The sequence below is a fragment of the Dama dama genome, chromosome 11 (genome assembly GCF_033118175.1).
Source record: "Dama dama isolate Ldn47 chromosome 11, ASM3311817v1, whole genome shotgun sequence".
NCBI classification, from domain to species: Eukaryota; Metazoa; Chordata; class Mammalia; order Artiodactyla; family Cervidae; genus Dama; species Dama dama.
In genome coordinates, this window is record NC_083691.1 from 125,190 (window position 1) to 145,410 (window position 20,221).

General features: G+C 47.3%; 1 protein-coding gene across 2 annotated transcripts in view; it reads right to left on the reverse strand.

The window, feature by feature from the left end:
- CACNA1B (calcium voltage-gated channel subunit alpha1 B) overlaps positions 1-20,221 on the reverse strand; it is a 202,873-nt gene that overhangs the window by 47,427 nt on the left and 135,225 nt on the right. For both annotated transcript variants that reach the window (XM_061156143.1, XM_061156144.1), the window contains exons 21-25: positions 9,838-9,964; positions 7,082-7,211; positions 6,725-6,784; positions 5,354-5,460; positions 115-211 (exon numbers count right to left, since the gene is read on the reverse strand). In XM_061156143.1, the coding sequence (XP_061012126.1) occupies positions 115-211; positions 5,354-5,460; positions 6,725-6,784; positions 7,082-7,211; positions 9,838-9,964 (521 nt within the window). The remainder of the gene's footprint in view (positions 1-114; positions 212-5,353; positions 5,461-6,724; positions 6,785-7,081; positions 7,212-9,837; positions 9,965-20,221) is intronic.

Sequence of the window (20,221 nt, forward strand, 5' to 3'; positions counted from 1 at the left end):
GTGTGCACACACATGCACACACACGTGAAGTCTACCTATACACGTGTACACACGTGTGTACACATGCACACACACAGCCCCCACCCCCCTCCAGGCCCCACTCCAGACTCTCACTTTGAGCTTGGGCAGCCGCTTGATGGTCTTGAGTGGCCTCAGCACACGCAGGACCCTCAGGGACTTGATGGTGCTGATGTCTTTCCCTTTGGAGCCTCTAGAAGGGAGAAGCCACCCATGTAGACAGGCTGGGTGCACACCTGTGCCCAGACGACTGGGGACAGGGCAGCCTTGGTCCTGCAGACACCACAGGCCAGTGCGTCTCCCCCAACAGGCTGCCTGAGTGGACACGGGCTGGGGCCAGGTCAGCAGCACCTGGTGTCCAGGGAGAGCTGAGCTTCTGGGTGGGAAGAGCTCATCCCCGCCAGATCCCATCATTCAGCACTCCCACCCACCCCACACCAGAGTCCTCCAGACACCATGCCAAGACCCCAGTGGGAGTAAAGGTAGGTGGGCACCAGGATGGCAGCCCCAGCCCAGGCAGCACGTGCAAGTCTATGAGCAGTGCAGACCCATGCCCATCACCATGGAGTCTTCTGGAAGGGCTGGCCTGCCTGCCTTTCCCTGCTGATGGAGGGAGGGGAGGGGTCACACCACCAGGACTAAGGCTGATGTCAGGGAAGCGCCCGGTTGACTGTCACGCAAAGGCAACAGCAGCAGAATCTATCAAGGCCATGGCACGTGTGGGTGAAGTCCCTTCTTCTTCTGCCAAAAATGACCCTTCACTGCCCACCGTCTGCCCTTGTAACATGGCAGCATCTGCTCCTGCCTCAGAAACATTAAAACGGACTAACAGTGGCTGTAAATTAAACAGTTGGCTGCCTGGTTCTTCCTGGCTCCACGGCAAACCCCACTGGTCTTTCACCCACCACGGGGCTTTTAACATGACTCAATTTACATAGAGACATTGGTGGGGAGACTTCTACAAAATGGCAAAAATAGTATGTAGGATGACTATAATTGTTATGATTATGTGTCTAAAATATTGCTGGTTCATTAACGTTCTTCCAGATTTAAAGAAATCTTGTCCCTTAAGCTATCAACAATTTGGTAAAATATACCTTTGTGAACAAAGATGAAACATTTACTTTTTCTCCCTGATTCCTTCAAAATTCAGAGTATTTCAATGAGTACTCTTACTTCCATGATAATATATTTATTTGCATAAGTTCAATAAGAACCTATTCTCCTTCTACAGGACACAATTGGAAACACTGGCCATATGACGAAGGCTTTCACTGACAAGGGGTTGTAGGTAAAATCTGATGGCCATGTCCTTGGCTTGGTTTCCTGGCTTTGAAGGCTTTTGAGAGTTCAGTCTGAAACTCCTTATGAAAATTAGCAGCAACAAAGCAGTCTTAAAAAGAACTTAAATGATCAGTCACTCTTCTTGCAGCACTTACATAAATAATACAAGTTTAATACAAACAAATTACTTTTACTGTGATTATCTTTGGTTTTTTAAAAGAAAGGGAGTATTGTAGAGAGAAAAAATATGTTTGCCCTTCCATAGATAATAGATTCTAGTCCTAATAATTGTTTTTGAGGTTTTGCTGTGTACCTACAAACTTGCCTAGATACTGAATTCTTTATTTCCTCAAATATCTGGCTCTGACTTACCAAACTCATGTTTCCAGTTTTCTTCCACCCCTCTAATTTGAAATCAATCAGAACAAAGACTGCCCCAAAATCTCCTTGGAAGAAACTGCACCAGGTCCTCCTCGCTACCCAGATGGCAGTGAACCTCAGGGACTTGAACCTTGAATAAATATTTCAGACCTGAAGAAGCCCCAGCACCCCCTTCTCTGGCCTGATCCCCTACACTGTTTTCTCAATTCCTGGAGCAGACAGGGGCAGCAGGCTTCAGGGGGCCCCCGTGACAGTGTCCAGCAGGCCAGGCCCCTGCTGGTTTTAGCAGCCTCGTGCTGGACCAGTCCCAAATCCCCAGCACCAAGGCTGGGGCTGCCTCACTCCTGTTGCTCTGCCCAGGGCTGATACCAATCTATCCCAACTGGGTAGATGTGGTTTATCTCCACTCACTAAGAAACCCCACAGCAGTACCTGTCTTTGCAAGACATTTAGGGAGACTCCTTATTTCATGCGAGGAGATTCTCTTTTCGAGTACATTAAAAACCTAAGTGACCCCTGGCTTAAATGGGTAAACATAGTAAACCCTGCGAGTAGGTCCATCACTTGGTTAGGAGCAAATATGCACAAGATATGATCAGAACCTCTCCTTAACTCTTGAAGACACTGCAGAGTTCCCTCCTAAGACATCAGCTTCCCAGGAGACACCCTTAGACTCTGGCCAAGGTTGGTCCTAATAATAGGATAGCCTTCGGTTACCTTTAGCAGAGCAATAGGTTGTCTATGCTTTGGCCAACACCACCTACAGTACCTGGATTGACACTTCTGGGGAAGTTGAAAATCAGTTAAATCAGATCACTGAGCCAGCTACTTGACTCAAAACTGTGACTTCTTCATGGGATCTTTCTTTGATTGGTTTGGGTCTTGGGGACCATGACTCCAAAATACACTTCAAACATTAGGAATTATCCTGTTTATAACGCCCCTGATATGTCTGTTATATTCTCTCAAAAACATTAAATACATATTTGTAGCTGATAGCCACTAAGTAAGTGGTCTCCATTCTGACTGGAATGTCAAAAAGCAGCAAAGAAAATGACCAACATAAGGATTATAAACCTAAAACTGTGATCTGTGTGAATGTCATGGGGATTAAACAAATACATCATGACCTGTAGATACCATGTCTAAGATCAAAGCTGCAAAAAACTACACAACAGGAGCTGAGCATGGTGCTAACACCTGTGAATAAAAAGTACTGCCTGCCGTATCAGTAAACAAAGGATGCTGCAGCCATTAAGCCATCACATTACAGCTGACAGTGAGCCCTGGGGGAATTTGGGATGGAGGCAGGATGTCCCCCATTTAGCAGTGAGCCAGCCCCCCTCAATGGGACACCCCGAGGAGACTCAGGAGGAGAAGGGGAGGATACTGGCCCCAGATAGCTGAGGTACACATCAAAGAAATGACTTCAGTGAGCCCAGACTCTTGTATTTCCCATATATAGGAAAGCACTAAATTCCTTAAGATGCCTGGTTTTCTTTAATTAACAGTAATCTTTTGATATTCTGACTACCAGGTCTCTGTTGCAAAAACTCCTACATATCGTGGCTCGTGGCTCATGTCTCCCTCCTTGCTTCTTTGGTACTGTCTCTCAGAGTTATCTGAGATGTTGTGTCCCAGGCTTAAGTCCTCAGTTTTGTCAGCCAAATACAAGGTAACTCTCAACGTACAGGTTGTAAATTTTTTTTCAGATGTCAACTACAAATTGGCACTTGGCATCTACCTCTGCAAGGATTAAATCATGGGCTGCTGCAGCTGCTGACTTTCAACATCCCCCTGAAAGGAATTCCAGGTGGAGAGCACAAACGAGGCCCTCGGTGCTCTAGGAAAAACTGGAAGAACAGCTCTTCAGGCAGATATTTCCAGGAGCAGATTTTACGAGCCCAATTCTTGCATCTCCTCATATCTAGAAAAGCACTAAAATACTTCATGGCGATGACTGCTCCTCATCACTAGCAGAAACCTTCTGCAAAATATATGTGCTTGATTTCATGTATTCCCCTTCGCCAAAATCACATATTTACTGACCTTTCCCCCTACTTCTTTGGAGCAGTTTCTCAGAGCTATCTGAAATGCTGTCCCCCATGATATAGTCCTCATTTTGCCGCAAATAAAACTTAACTTGCAGGTCTCACATTGTGCTTTTTTTTTAAGTCGGCACAGTTGACACATCTAAAATTTTTATCACATCTCTCAGTTGGGTTGACAGTTTGATCAGAAGGGGAGAACTGTTTATTAAAAAAAAAAAAAAAAAAGAGGAGGGGAAGAGGGAGAGAAAGGAGGAGGAGGAAAATGAAGAAGAAGGAAAAATAAAAAAAAACAGGACCAAAGTGGAGCCACTTGCCCCCAGGAGAGCAGACCAAGACCTAATTGTAGTTTTAACCTTTCCCAGGAATGAGATTTCTGGAATCACCTAGTGAGCACCATTGAGGTAACACTGCCTGAAGCAATCCTTTCTTTCCTCTTGTTAAAACCTTATCTGGCTCCCTGTCTACAAAGGCCTTCCATTTTACACAGCTTCCACCATGTACAGCCTTTCTAACTACTGGATGGGATGCTGCCTGTTTCACAAATCACTGAATAAACCCAACCAGACCTTCAGATTCACTCGGTTGAATTTTGCTTTATAATAGTGAGGGTCAGAGATGCTGGGCATTTCAGGGAAGTGTGGAAAGGAAAGAGCAAAGAAAGCCCTGTTTCCAGAGGAGACAAGTGGGAAAGTGTCTCAGGATGTCCCACATCCTGGCAGCTGGGGTCACACAGCTCCCAGCCAGCATGGGCACTGCCCTCCAGACCCAGGTGCCCAGCCTCCAGCACTCAGTCAGGATGCCCTGCTCACCAAGGGGGGGCCATGCCCAGCCCCAGCCCCCAACCCAGCCCCCAGAGGTGAGGTGGGGACATGTGGCCGGGGGACATGGCTCCTGGCAGCATGCAGCCCAGATGGTGGAGGAAATGAGCAGAGGTGAGGCATGGTGATGAAACGGCCCACATGGGGTCGCAGCGTGCTGTGATGTGGGGCAGTGTGAGGGGACAGAGGGAAGGCATTACCCCATGAAGCTCCTACCGAGAGTCCAGCAACAGGAGACAAAGAGAAGAGAGTCAGTGAGGAGGCCTCCCCATGGGCTCAGAAATGACCCCAACCCTCAAGCTCGCTGTCCATCAAGGAGCTTACTTACGTCTTTGTCTGGGTAAGCAACCACCTCCCCAGAATCTGCCCCCAGCTCCACCCAAGCCCCCACTCACCACCGTGCAGGGTCTAAGGGAGCCAATCTAGGCCCAGCCACAACAGGGCTGAGTGTTGCTCGCTAGGGAGCCACAGAAAACAGAGGAGCCCCCCAGTAGGGGAGACACCCAGCTGCACCCACTTGCACTGGCTGACCAAGTAGTGCAGCCTCCTCAGGGCACCAAAAGCCTTCTGTAGAACGCAAGAGGCAGACGCCTTAAGCCAGAGCCTGCCTATCCAACTTCAGAACCACAGGCTGTATCAGGGATGACGAGCCCTGAGGTCCTCCCAGCCCCACAGCCGTCAAGCAGACAGGGACTGACGAGAGACAACATGGTGGCCATGGCACCCCTTCCTCCCCCACCCCCACACTCATCACAGCTCTGGGGTGCTGTCCAGCGAGTCAGAGCAGACCCAGGTACTTACGAGAAGGCAAACGCCACCAGGGCCCCACTGACCACAATGAAGTCCAGAATGTTCCACAGATCCCGGAAGTAGGCACCAGGGTGCAGCAGCAGTCCCAAATCGATCATCTTTAGGGGAACAACACACTTTAAGGAACAGAATATTTCGGAAAAGAAAGGCAGGGTCACAGCCCAGAGACCTGTGGTGAGAGGAAGGGTGCTGTTTCATGTTCCGTCCCCCCAGGAGAGAGGATACAGTCCCGGTCGTGTCTGTCAAGGTGAGGAGCCAGAGCTCAGGTCACGTCCTGTCAGGGGAGGGGTCATGGCTCAGGTCTCGTCCTATCAGGGGAGGAGCCACGGCTCAGGTCACGTCCTGTCAGGGGAGGGGTCACGGCTCAGGTCACATCCTGTCAAGGGAAAGGACACGGTCCCGGTCGTGTCTGTCAAGGTGAGGAGCCAGAGCTCAGGTCACGTCCTGTCAGGGGAGGGGTCATGGCTCAGTAATGGCCTCTTAAAGCCTCAACAGGCATTTGGATCTCCATGCCCTTGACCCCAGTGACTCTGCATGGCCAAGACTGGCTGAGAGCCTGCCGGGCCTCCAGTTCCTCTGGAGCATGAATGAGTCTCCTCCCTGGGCTGCAGGCACACCTGCCCGGAGCTTACCACCTGCAGACCCTCAGAGGGTCAGCCCCGCTGGCAGGAGGTGCTGCGGAGCTGCCCCTCTGCAGCGGTGACTTCTGGAGGCGTCTTACTGTTTCTGGGCCTCAGTGTCCTTGTTTGCAAAATGCAGTAACACTTCCCCCAGGAATTCACAAGAGAAGTGAAGTGAGCATACACAGAAGCCACCGTGAGCCACCATGCAAGCACCCCCTCCCTCCTCGAGCTGCACCTGTGGGGACGCGCACAGGCCCTCGGCAACACCGAGAGAAGGACCAGGGCCACACAGCATGGTCGTGCTTCATCTGCAGTCAAGCACCAGGGGGTCCTCTCCGCCCACCTGCTGCAATCTTTGAGCCTTGAGGCCACCGCCCTGTCCTCACTCTCCTTCCTCCAGCTGAGGTCCTGGCCTCCCTCTCTGCTGAGACAACCCCGCATGACCTGGGCTCGTTACCACACAGGAGGGGAAGCCTGTCCGCCCCAGACAGAAGGGTCTCTGTCAGCAGGTAGTGGAGACCAGGCCCAGTGCTCACGAGCTCTCCTGAGGCTGATATAACACTATGGGGAACCCTTAGCAAATGTGACCTCATGTCTCCACAAAACACAACCTCTGCGGGTGAGCTCGTCACCCACACACGTGTGCATGCCCAGGACACATCTGCCCTATGCCTTCATCTCAATCATGAGGGGGGAATGAGCAAAGCCCTGCAGTCACCAAGGCAACCACACGTCTCACCTTTATCACCATCTCAAAGGTGAAGACTCCTGTGAAGATGTAGTCCATGTACTTCAGCACCTGGAACCAAAAAGGGGCTTTTTTCAAGGGCAAGGCAGGAAGCTTGAGCCGGGGCCAGTTCAGCAACTCCATGTCTTCTTCCAGGAGCCTGAACAGATAACCCATCGGCCTGGGGCCTGTGGGCAAGGGTCATGGGGAAGTGAGGGGAGGCTTGGCCAGCATCCCATGGGAGGGGCCCCTGCAGTAATGGTCTTCACTGCATCCTGGACATGTCCCCAGACCTTCAGACCCACACTCTGATGGGCAGACAGGGCCCTGACAGCACCAGCCCCTCCACAGCCCAACAGCAGCACTCACGTTGTTCCTGGGCGAGTCTGTCTGCACAGGATCCTCAGCGGCCAGGGCAATGCTACTCAGGGCAATGACCACGAGAATGACCATCTCGAAGTACCGCATGGTCACAATGTAGTGGCAGAAGCGGCGGAGCCTGGAAGGCAAAGCACGGGTCAACAAAGGCTTATGGAGGGCTTGCCTGGCCCCTCCCCGTAGAAAGGGCTGAGTTCTGCTAAATGTCCCTCTGTTCAGGTGACAGCAGCCAGCTGACTGATGGGGACTAAATTCCTGGGAGTGAATGGGAGTGGTGGAAGGCTGCAGAAACCCCAGGCAGGGCCAGCCACCATCACTCGCAGGCCAAGTTGGTCTGGACCTTTTGCTACATTAAGTTCCACTGGGGCCCAGCCAGGCCTGCCTCTCTACGTGCTGTGGAGCTACCATGCCCTGGACAGGCTTCCAGCTCTGCTGTGGGTGGGGTAGAAGCCGAGCACCAACAGTCCCCGAGCAGCCCTTCTCGAACGCCAGTGCTGGGCGCCCTCGACTGAGCTCCCAGAGACGCGTGTGCACACCTGCCCTTCAGTCACCTGTCTGCCTTCACTTGCTAGTCAGCACAACTGACGACTATTCTGGTCTGTTCAGGTACATCCTGGACTGGGACACAGTGGCAACCAAGACACCAGTAAACAGTGCAAACAGAAATCAACAGGAGACGCTCAGATGTTGACAAATGCTACGACACAGCAGGAGACAGTGACCAAGAGACCAGCAAGGCCTCCCCGGGGGACAGTGAAGCCAGGCCTGGGTGACAAGCACACCGAACAGACGTGCCTGCTGCCCGCCCCAGAGGCGTGCTCTCAGAGCCCCTCTTGCCTCCACCGGCTCGCCCTCCGCCCGCCAGTCCCTGCCCCCTCTCCTCTCACCAACACCGTGTTCCCAGGGACACCGCGTCTCTGTCCCTTCCTGTCTGCTCCTCATCCCAACCGCCATGGCCCAGCTCCAGCCCCCTCCTCCCCAAGCTGCTCTTCCAAGCTCCCGAGTGCCCTGCTGGTACTTCTCCCTCCAAACTGAAACGCTTTCCTTCCACCCCCACGACGCTCCATCACAGGCTCTCTTCCGTCCCAGCCCCTCTTTTCTTCAAAACAACACTACCAGTTCATCTTGTGGCTGAGTTTCCACCCCTCCTCAGACCCTGAAGTTCCGCTGGCCACGTGCCACCCGCCAGCTTCCCCGGGCTCCGGGGCTCAGCCAGGCCTCCAGTTATCAAGCAGAAACCCTGGTTGTCATCCTTCACAACTCCACCCCCTTCCACCTCTATTTTGCCATCAAATCTTGCAGATTCTGCCTCTAAAATTTCTCTCCAAGCACTTCACTCCCAAACCTCTCCACTCTGACCACCCTCATCCAATTGCCACAACCACCTTCCAAACGGTCTGTCTGTCTCCTCTCCATTCTCGCCACCTGAGGGCTCCAGTGCAGTCTGACTGAGACTCACCCCCACAGCCTCTCCAGCTCCTCTGGGTTCTCACGTCACCCGCTTCTCCACAGAACACACATCAGCCCCGTCTGCCTCTGTGCTTTTTCACCCAACTGCCTTCAGCTGTTCGGAGCCCGAGGTCTTTCACGTCGAGACCATTGCAAGCTCTCTCCGCCCTGTAGGGACACTGTCTCCTCCCTCTTCACCCCGCCTCTCACCCTTCAGGTTTCAGCCAAGATCTCTCCCTCCCTCCAGGAAGGCTCCCAGACACCAGACCTCCCTGCCCGACCTATCCACGCTGTAGTCACGTGATGGACACACCAGTCAGTGCTGGAGGCAGGGGCCATACCTGTCTCTACTGCCATCTCACGCCCAACCCCTAAAAAGCGAACTCCCCACACTGGCGTGCTGAGCAGAGGAAGGAGGGGAGGGCGGGCAGCAAGAGCTGGTGGACAGACTGCTAGATGACCAAGGGCAGAGGGGCTGGACACACGGGAAAGGGACGAGGTGGTGGTCCCTCAGACGCTGCTGCTCCGCCCCCGTGGTGAGAGTTCCGCAGGTGATCTGCCTGCACCCCTGCCTGGCGGGCTTCCCTCTCCTTCCGTGGGCTCCAATCCCACTTCACCACCGCAACCCCACCGTGCACACCTCCAGTCTCTGCTCTGTGCTTCCTCCTGGCCCTTCCCACCATGTAGTGCCTTATGTCCCCACCTTGGTGCCCCGTCTGCTGCCTGCCTCTCCACTTGCCCGTAGCTTAGAGGACAGACTCTCATCGCTGCTACTCATCACTGTGGTTCCCAGCACCTAGAACACTGTATGAACACTGGTCGAGCTAATGAAGCAGCTGGAGTGGTATGTGGATGAGTGACATGTGAGGACTGCATGACGTAAACATAGGGGAGAACACCGCACAGACAGGTGAGAGACTGCAACGCATGTCCATGGGCTCCAGTGGAAGGTGTCAGTGCAGCATGAAACTGGGTGCGTGTGCACAGAGGTGACCTACGGCTGCAGCGGGGGTTAAAAGCAAGGCCCTGGGATGCCTGTCTGGGTTTAAACCCCAGCTCTGCCACTGAGACGGGTGGGCTGTATGTCTGGACACCAGCCTTCCCTGTGGGCTCCATGTCCTCATCGGCAAAGTGAGGCAACAGCAGGATGTGCTCTGTGGGAAGTTGTGATGATCTATCAAGATGTTAACGCACGTAACGGGCTGGGTCATGTCTAGCACACCTGCTCTCATGTGCACATGGATCACAGGCCATGGACTAGGAGACAGCGCAGGACATGGGCTGGTGGCAAGACTCACAGGTTGGTGGGGCTTAAGCAGAACATGGAGCTGTACGGGACAATGGGTCGGGGGCCGCTCCTCATCACGTCATCAGCTTCCACCTCCTTCTTTCCTTCTGCTTGGCTTTCCAGATCCACGTTACCACCTACAAGCACAAAGGCCACCAAGTTAGGGGTGCAACTCATAAACCCACACCATGCAGGTCACCCTTGGAAAATACCCTCCAAGCTCCAGACCCACAGGCTCATGGACCCATCCAGGGAAGGGCATGAGGCCAAGAACACAGCTTCACATGAGGCCCTGTCTGATCACAGCCAGATCACCGCTGAGGTGGGTGATGCCGGGCTGAACCAGCTCTGAGGATCTGACTGTCTGCTGCAAAGACCCAGAGACCCTTCCTCACCTCTCCCTCCACCAGGGTCTCTGGGGAGCAACACCAAGCCTGGTGAGCGTCCCTGGCTGTGGACACCTCTGCCTCCCTGTGTGTGAGAGTGTTCAGTCGTGTCCAACTCTTTGCAAACCCATGGACTGTAACCTGCCAGGCCCCTCTATCCATGGGATTTCCTAGGCAAGAATACAGGAGTGGGTTGCCATTTCCTATTCTAGGGGACCTTTCCAATCCAGGGATTAAACGCAAGTCTCTTGTGTCTCCTGCATTAGCAGGCGAATCCTTTACTACTGCGCCACCTGGGAAGCCCTCTGCCTCCCTAGGGGCCATTAATCTAGATGTTCTAAGAATGTCAGCCCCAGAGACCAGGGCCAGTAGGTTCTCCCATCCCAGTTCATGGCTCACACCTCAAGAAAAGGTATCCCGGGCTGCCCAGTGAAAGCTGCCTCTGCCCTGCAGGTGGCTCAGACAGGGCCAGCAGGCAGCAAGGAGGGAGCCCGTCTGGCCTGCAGCCACAGAGCCCGCTGGTCAGGCCTGACTGCACAGGACGCTGACCCAGGGAGGACGTGGCACTGCCCTCGTCTGCCTCACCCCCGGCTCCCCCGTCCCTGAAGGGCATCCTCTGCACTCAGCACCCCTCTCCCCCTTGGCAGCCATAAACCAAACTCCCCAGGGTTAAAATGCTGTGACCACTGTGCTTTTTAAGTAGATTGTGCTCTTCGTGCAGAGTATGTTTCTCACAGCAGTGCTTCATTTTTAACTATCCTAAGGTATGTTTCAATTTTTCAAATAACGGTTCCTGAGACCCCAGGGGTACCAGGGAGACAGTGCAGTGACTCAGAGCCAATGCCCACCATCCACCTCACTTTTACTTCTTGGAAGAAGCATATAAGCAGAAATGAAGGTGATTCCCTCCAGTCTTCTTCCCCGACTGCTGGCCACTCTGAAGTCCTACAGAGAACGAATGGATGAGCCAGAGAAAACAACCTTGGGCTGAATGTGAAACCAGCTAGAGCCACAGCAGCTATAGTGCTTTGTGGACTGTCAGCTGCCACCACCCGGCACCATTCAATTCCTTGGCTGAAGGCATAAATTATATAGTATCATCTTCTAAGAAAGCAACTGGGCAATACTTATTTAAAGCCCTAAAACAATTGTTTATTGATTTCATTTGTACAAAATTATCTCCTAAGGAAATCAAGCACACAAACATCTGTATTCACAAAGGTGTTTGTAATAAGTTCTTTTACAATAATAAAAACTATGAAACATATAACCACAGGAGATCAACTAAGTGTGCAACGTCTACAGGAAGCATCATACTATGAATATTAAAAAGCCCATACAAATAGTTTAAATGACAAAAGCTTATGATAAGGTTTAAAAAAAAAAAGACAGGCTAACACTTGTATATACCAGAAAGACTCAACTATGAAAAATAACATATACAGGGAGAGAAACACCACCAAAATAACAGGAACTGTTGTGGTCTCTGAAAGGCTTTCCAGTAACAATTTTAATTCTCTCCACTATACTTTTAACATTAAAATATTTTCTTCTGTGAGGAGCATGTATAACTTTTAAATTAAGAAAACATTTATAAATTTAAAACCACAGCTTTTCAGACTCTTCCAGAATAACAAGTAAGCAAACTGAAGGACAAGTAAACTGGGGGAAAGGAACCAATATACACTTAACGAAGTTGTTTTTTTCTTCTTAAAAGAAATGAAACAAAGATGTCAGAGCCTGGATGGAAATACTTCTCCTGAAATAAATTTACTATAACAACAACATAACTCATCAATAAATCAAAACAGACCAGGAAGACAAGGAGAGGATCAAAACAAGAGCTACAACCAACCAAGGAGATTCATTGTTGGAAACAGTTTATTTAAAAAAGAGACCTGACAGTAACAAAAAATTCATTGAAACAGAAGACAATCAAGCCAGATGACCAGATAAGGGTCATTGGAGGCGTGGATAAAGAAAGGAATGGGATGTTCACTGAAAACAACCATGTGCGGGCTGGCCCAGGTGCTTCATCCCTCACAACAGCACTTACTGACGCGTGTTAGCGTCTCCAGCATCCAGGTTAAGAACCTGAGGCTGAGCTGAAGAATCACCCTATGGGGACAAGACCGACCAAGGCTGGGTAAGGCAGGGAAAGTGAGGCACCACAATAAACTGCTCCCTCCAGGGGCCTGAAGGGAGTCCAGACAGCAGTGCCCTGGGCTTCTGGGAAAGCACAGGTGAGTCGTCTCTGGCAACAACATCCCCCGTCTGGCCACAGAATCCCCACCAACCAAGACAGCTGTTGCCAACCTGAAGAGACCGTAAGCCTAATGTCCCAAGGCGTCCACCATGTAGAAAGAATTTCTGTCCTAGAGTTATGTACCATCCTCGGGAGAACTGAAAAAGCAGCCAAGCTATTCTTTTTCTATAGGGCTTAGTTATCTCATAAAGCCCGACTCAGAAAGGGTGCATTATGGTCAATTATATATGAACTCATATCAACAAACACAAAGAGAAGTGAGGTAGGTAAAAGACAGCAGAAACTAGTAATAGATGTATAATTCCCAAGGGACTTCAGATATAAGTACCTTTAGATGAGGACTGTAAAAGAACTAAAGAACTAAATATAAATATGCAAAGAAATAAAAAAATGAGTCTTTAAAAAATGAACAAGCAATAGAAGTCTATAAAATTGGCCCAGCATTTCCATGGCCTATGACAGAGAGGCTTACAAAGAACTCAACCTCCTACTACAGACAATTATAAAAGCAGAACAAAAATGTGTAACTGCTTAAAGAACCAAGAAGCTATAATCCTTGGGAGACACCTGTGCCTGGGGGCTACTTTCTCATTTGTAGAAGTAGAAAGCAGCACCCCTACTTGGAGGAGGAGTGAAAGACTGGAGGTGAGGATGATGGAATATCCAAGAATAAGGGGCAAAATCCCAGAGGGGAGAGATGGAGAGAAAAGTGAGTCCCCCAGTCAGTCCCCACAACTCCCCGCTGGTCTCTGCTGTACTGGTGTAAGGCAAGGCTGGTCTCTACTGGGAGCAAAGGGTCTCAAGGCAGAGGCGAGGCTGAAGGCTTGATAGTGGGAACAAATGCAAACAGATTCAACTTTGCTATCATTTTGCATTCAGATTATTCTTGTTTTTATTAGTGTTGGTGAAGAAAGTTCTTTTACAGAAAAAGTTGGAATAGTTGGAATAGAAAAAGTTGGAATAATTCAGAAAGCATGATGGAATTATAATTCATAACTGTACAATACCAAATAAAATCACAAATTTGGGTGACAATCATCAATGCCTACCAGCTCACTAGGGGAAAAACTGGTGGAGAACCTTACCCTGGATGGATCGGGCAAAATCCACTGATCAATCTTAATGCTGCCCAAAGGAAAACAGTAGATGCTATGTGACTCCTGACGGAATGTGAGAGGAAGCACATAACCACCTATGAAGCTTCCCTAGAGCTTTTTTACTCTGATTAGAATCAAGATCTGTGGTTCACAGACAAGGGTAATTTCACCTCCTAAGGAATACCTGGCAATGTCTACAGACTGTTTTTTTTGTTTGTTTGTTTGTTTGTTTGTTTTGGTTGTCATAACTACAGTATGCTACTGGCATCTAGAAGGGAAAGGTCAGGGATGCAGCTGAACAGCTTAAAACACAAAAGACAGCCAACCACCAACAAAATTTCAATAGTGCCAAGGTTCAGAAGGCCTGTTTTAGATCTAATTACCAGATAACAGGAATCCTAAGGATAGAGAAATGTCCTACGGGACACCATGAGGCAATCAACCAAATCCAGAATGTTTAACTGAATAAATTCTACAGTATTTCAACAAATAAATGGCATGCATAAAATAATCACAGAGTAAAACAGACATAGACAGATTAAGCTAGGTCAAATGAGCAAATCTTGTTTGGATCCTGATTCAAACATACCAGCTGTAAAAAGCTATTTTTCAGATAACTGGTAAAATGTGAACTCAAGAAATCTGTATGCAGGTCAAGAAGCATCACTTAGAATAGAACACGGAACAACAGACTGGTTCTAAATTGGCAAAGGAGTATGTCAAAGCTGTATATTGTCACCCTGTTTATTTAACTTATATGCAGAGTACATCATGTGAAATGCCAGGCTGGATGAAGCACAAACTGGGATGAAGATTGCCAGGAGAAATATCAATAACCTCAGATATACAGGTGACACCCTTACGGCAGAAAGCAAGGAGGAACTGAAGAGCCTCTTGATGCAAGTGAAAGAGGAGACTGAAAAAGCTGACTTGAAACTCAACATTCAAAAGACTAAGATATGACATCCAGTCCCATCCCTTCATGGCAAACAGATGGAAAAACAATGGAAACAGTGATAGACTATTTTCTTGGGCTCCAAAATCACTGTAGATGGTGACTGCAGCCATGAAACTGAAAGATGCTTGCTCCTTGGGAGAAAAACTATGACCAGCCTAGACAGCATATTAAAAAGCAGAGACATTACTTTGTTGAGAAAGGTCAAAGCTAGTCAAAGCTATGGTTTTTCCAGTAGTCATGTATGGATGTCAGAGTTGGACCATAAAAAAAGCTGAGCACTGAAGAACTGATGCTTTTGAACTGTGGTGTTGGAGAAGACTCTTGAGAGTCCCTTGGACTGCAAGGAGATCAAACCAGTCAATCCTAAAGGTAATCAGTCTTGAATATTCATTGGAAGGACTGATGCCGAAGCTGAAGTTCCAATACTTTGGCCACCTGATACAAAGAACTGACTCAATGGAAAATACTCTGATGCTGGGAAAGATCGAAGGCAGGAAAAGAAGGAAACGACAGAGAATGAGATGGTTGGATGGCATCACTGACTCGATGGACATGAGTTTGAGCAAGCTCTGGGAGTTGGTGACGGACAGGGAAGCCTGGCGTGCTGCAGTCCATGGGGTCACAAAGAGTCAGACACGACTGAACTGAAAAAATTATTATCAACTTTGTAGGTGTAATAAAGCTATTGTGATTGTTAAATTCTTAATTATTAGAGATGCTTACAGACACAGTTAAACCTAAGGTGATTAAAAGAAAAAAAAGGATATACACAAGTGAAACACAACTGGCAAAAACGTGGATTATTACTTTGAGGGTTCGTGACAGCAAATGGGGCTTCATTATACTTGTGTCTCTACTTTCAGTGTTTTAATTTTCCATAATAAAAAGGTTTTTATGTAAGCAGCCAAAGAAAGAAGACAGAGGAACACAGAGGAACAACTTGTACTAATGATTAACTTCTCAACAGAAAACAGCAGGAAGCAGGAGACAGTGGAACAGTCTCAAAAGGCTGAGAGGAAATAACTAACCACCCAGAATTTCATACAAATTGAAACTACTTTTACAAACAATTCGAAAAGATGTTTCAGGCAAACTGAGAGAAATAGTGGGAAAGGAGTATGACGAGGCTATATATTATCACCCTGTTATCTACATATAAGCTAAATAAAGCTTATATGTAGAGTTCATTATTGTTTAGTTGCTCAGTCATATCTGGCCCTCTGGGACCCCATGGACTGCAGCACACTGGGCTTCCGTGTCCTTCACTATCTCCCAGAGTTTGCTCAAACTCATGTCTATTGAGTCAATGATGCCATCCAACCATCTCATCCTCTGTTGCCCCCTTCTCCTCCTGCCCTCAATCTTTCCAAGCATCAGGGTCTTCTCCAATGAGTAGGCACTTCACATCAGGTAACCAAAGTATTGGAGCTTCAGCTTCAGTATCAATCCTTCCAGTGAATATTCAGGGTGGATTTCCTTTAAGATTGACTGGTTTGAATACATCATGCAAAATGCTGGGCTGGATGAACCACAAGCTGGAATCAAGACTACCCAGAGAAGTTATTGATAATCTCAGATATGCAGATGATACCACTCTAAAGGCAGAAAGCAAAGAGGAACTAAAGAGCCTCTTGATGAGGGTAAAAGAGGAGAGTGAAAAAGCTGGCTTAAAACTAAACATTCAAAAAACTAAGATCACGGCATCTGGTCCCTTCACTTCATGGCAAATAGAAGAGGGGGAAAGTAGAAGCAGTAACAGATTTTATTTTCTTAGGCTCCAAAATCACTGTGGACAGTGACTGCAGTCATGAAATTAAAAGACACTTACTCCTTGGAAGGAAAGTTATGGCAAATCTAGACAGTGTATTAAAAAGCAAAGACATCACTTTGCTGACAAAGGTCCATACAGTCAAAGCTATGATTTTTCTAGTAGTCAGGTATGGATGTGAAAGAAGACTGAGCGCCAAAGAACTGATACTTTCAAATTGTGGTGCTGGAGAAGGCTTGAGAGTCCCTTGGACTGCAAGGAGATTGAACCAGTCAATCTTAAAGGAAATCAACCCTGAATATTCATTGGAAGGACTGATGCTGAGGCTAAAGCTAAAATACTCTGGCCACCTGATGCAAACAGCCGATTCATTGGAAAAGACCCTGATGCTGGGAAAGACGGAGAGCAGGAAGAAAAGGGAGCAACAGAAGATGAGATGGTTGGATGACATTATTGACTCAATGGACATAAGTTTGAGCAAACTTTGAGATAGTGAAGGACAAGGAAGTCTGGCATGCTGCAGTCCATGAGGTCACAAAAAGTCGGACAAGACTGAGCAACTGAACAGCAACAACCACCACCATCCACGGGCTCAGTTGCTCAGTTGTGTCCAACTTTTTGCAGCCCCATGGAGTGTGACCTGCTAGGCTCCTTTGCCCATGGGATTTTCCAGGCAAGAATATTGGAGAGAATTGCTATTTCCTACTCCAGGGGATCTTCCCAACCCAGGGATTGAACCTGCATTTCTTACATTGGCAGGCGGATTCTTTACCACTAGTGGCATCTGGGAAGCCCTTCACTGCCATGAGATCTTAGTAAAAGATATTAGAAAAAAAAGTTCTTCATGCAGAAGGCAAAAAAAAGCCAAATGGATGACCTGAAATACAAAGAGTGATAAAATACAAGAAAAAATAATGAAATCAACAGAAAAATTTTCAAGAAATCTCTGTTATTTGTAAATTTAAAACTGAACTTATAAATAACTAATGAATCAAATCATAATGAAACTTGGAAAAGATTTAGAAGTAAAAAATATGATGTTTCATAACTTGTAAAATACAACTAAAGTAATTCTTAGAGTGGTAGTTAAAGCCTTAAACACCCTAGCAAAGTAGGAAAGCTTGTGTCACAGCTGAGTACTCAACTAATAAGTGGGGAAAGAGATTACAATAAAGACAAAGAAAGCAGAAGAAGAAATAATAAATACGGACAAAATGACACAGAAAAAGATACAATAAAAAGGTAAGAATGCCAAAGTTGAAACTTTAGTAGCCTATGAACTGAACTGAACTGAACTGAGGGGGAAAAAAGAGTTTATCAAGAGAAGGAGAGAAGGAGTGAAGAAAGAAGTGAGGAAGGGAGTGAAGGATAGAAAGAAGAAAATGAAAAAAGAAAATTAGAAATGTAATGTGGCCATAACTACAAATCCAGCAGAAACTAAAAAGAGGCTGGTTCCTGTTGATACTGGCAGACAGTCATACTCAAATTTAAATTTCTCTCTACATGCTCCATAACCCATATGGTTGATAAGGAGAGGTGATAAAATCATCCCCAGTGCATGCCTCCAGCATACAGGAAATAAGGAAACTACAAACCTGAATTTACATGTCAGTGGGAAAGCAAATTTTGACCTGAAGAATCAGGCAGGGACTGTGTGGAGAAGGGAGAGTGAGGTGGGTCCTAGTGATGCTGAACACAGAAACATCAACTGGTTCACCCACAGGAAAAAAACCCCACACCACCCCTTCCCTGCCCAGGCACGGAAGCACTGAGAACAGGTTTGAGACCCGCTAGGTCAGGGTGTTGCTTCTGGAGCTTGAAAGGAAGGGCCTGAAAGTACACAGCACTGTAGGTGGCAAACTTGAGACGACAATGAGAGATGCGAATTCAGTGGCTCAGTGATGGAAGGAAAGAAGAAACAAGTGTCCGAGATCCAGGGTCCTCCAGAGAAGATCTAGAATTAGAATAGATAAACACCCTCCACTAGATACCACTGAAAAAGAAAATGGGTTTCATTGTACTAACATAAGAAGGTGTTCTTGAACTAGAAACCAACTAAGCTGCCTAAACCTCTCCCCTACTCTTCCCAAAATCACATGTAATTTTTGGTCCAAGAAATTGTAATATACTTCCTCATTATCAGAAAAATGAACCCAACATCCATACAAAGTTTCTACATAAGAACACAGAAAATGAGGATGAAAATCTTTCAGGTAATAAAAATACTCCACAAAAAAAAAAAAAAAAACTGCAAAGCAGACAAAAACTTTCCAACATGAACTAAAGATAATTAAACAAACAGTTGTTGATAAGAAAAAGCACCACAAATCAAATTCAAAAGCTCAAAATAAAAATGTGTGGACAACTGGGTGATATGAAATGAGAGCTAAGCAAACTTAGGAGAGAAACTGAAAAAGAAGACAAAATCATCTAAGAAATAAAGTTACAGAGAAAAAACAAAATCATCTCAGAAATTATGAGGAGATAACAGATAAGTCCAAGGGAAAATACATATGACTGAAATTACAGCAAGGGAAAAGGAATTTCAGAGTGAAATGAGCCAAGAGAAAAAATATGAAATAAGGAATGAGTTTTAAGATGGGTAAAAGAGAAATTCATACAGAAGACAAGCAAAGGAGAGTCAACATTTAAATAACTGGAATGTCTGAAAAACAAAAATAAAACAATGTAACATAACTAACTTTTAAAACTGTAGTCCCAGAAATTTTTCCTGAAATGAAAGAACATCTGTCAACTGATTTTTGACAAAAGTACCAAAGTAATTCTACTGAAAGGACTGCCTTTTCAACAAATGGTAGGGGAACAAATGGACATCAGTGGTGGGTAATAAGAACCTCAACCCCTTCTTACCTCATGCCATATGTAAAAATTAACTCAAAGACTTCAGCTTTCAGAAAGATGGAATAGGAGTACCTTCTTTCATTCATCCTCTGAGCACAACTAAAAACCCTGGACATCATATATAAGGCAAACCTAGAAGATTCTGAAAGGTGGAGAGAAGAAGGCAGACTTGCTGGGATCTTGGAACCTAAAGAACAATACAACAGGTTTTCTTTTCTGGGTTTTCTTTTAAGCTTCATATATCCTTGGTTCTAGAGAAGCCAACAACCCAGAAGTGCCAATAGGAAAGATTTTTAAAGCTCTCTCTAGTAACAGGACCAAGAAAGGTACAGCCTAACCAGGTGGGAAACTTACAGCCAAAACCACTCTACTAACACCACAGAAAGAAAAAAAAGACTGCAGCCCTACCTCCACTAGTATTAATGAGCGGAGGTCAGGGGGAGCCTAGGCCTCCACCCTCACCAGTCTATAGTGAGGTACCCCGAAACCATCGCTGAGGTGGCAGTAGAGAGAGCGAAGGGGGGTCTCAAGAGAGCCAAGTGAGCCAAGTGTGAAGGCGGGAACTTTCACACCCACCCTGTGGTAATAATAAAACTTCCAGATCATGCAATGTCAGAAAACATTACTCAAGTAAGCCTTGACTTCAATTCCAGAGGTAAAAAGGATCCCCTTCCCTTTATTGGCTAGAGTGCATCTTTGTGAAAAACCAGTACTTCTACCACCACTCAGAAGTAACGAGATCAACCCTTACTGTGTCAGCAGAGGCCATACTGGGAGCCAAACAAAGCCTCCCCTGTCTCTCAGACAAGATGGCATCAGTAGAGGCCCAGGGGTAACTAGAATTCCCAGTGCAGCCCAGCTGGGACAAGGAGCCCACTCCCACTAGGTGTCAATGAAGGCTGGGTGAGGAACTTGCATTTCACCCTACTTGTCAATAATGGGGCAGTTCCCCAACCGTCTCCCTGCTGAAGGGTTGTCACAGCAGGCCAATAAAAACAAAAGATTTAAATAACACTCAGAGGCTCATATACTACCAAAATGTCTAGGTTTCAATCAA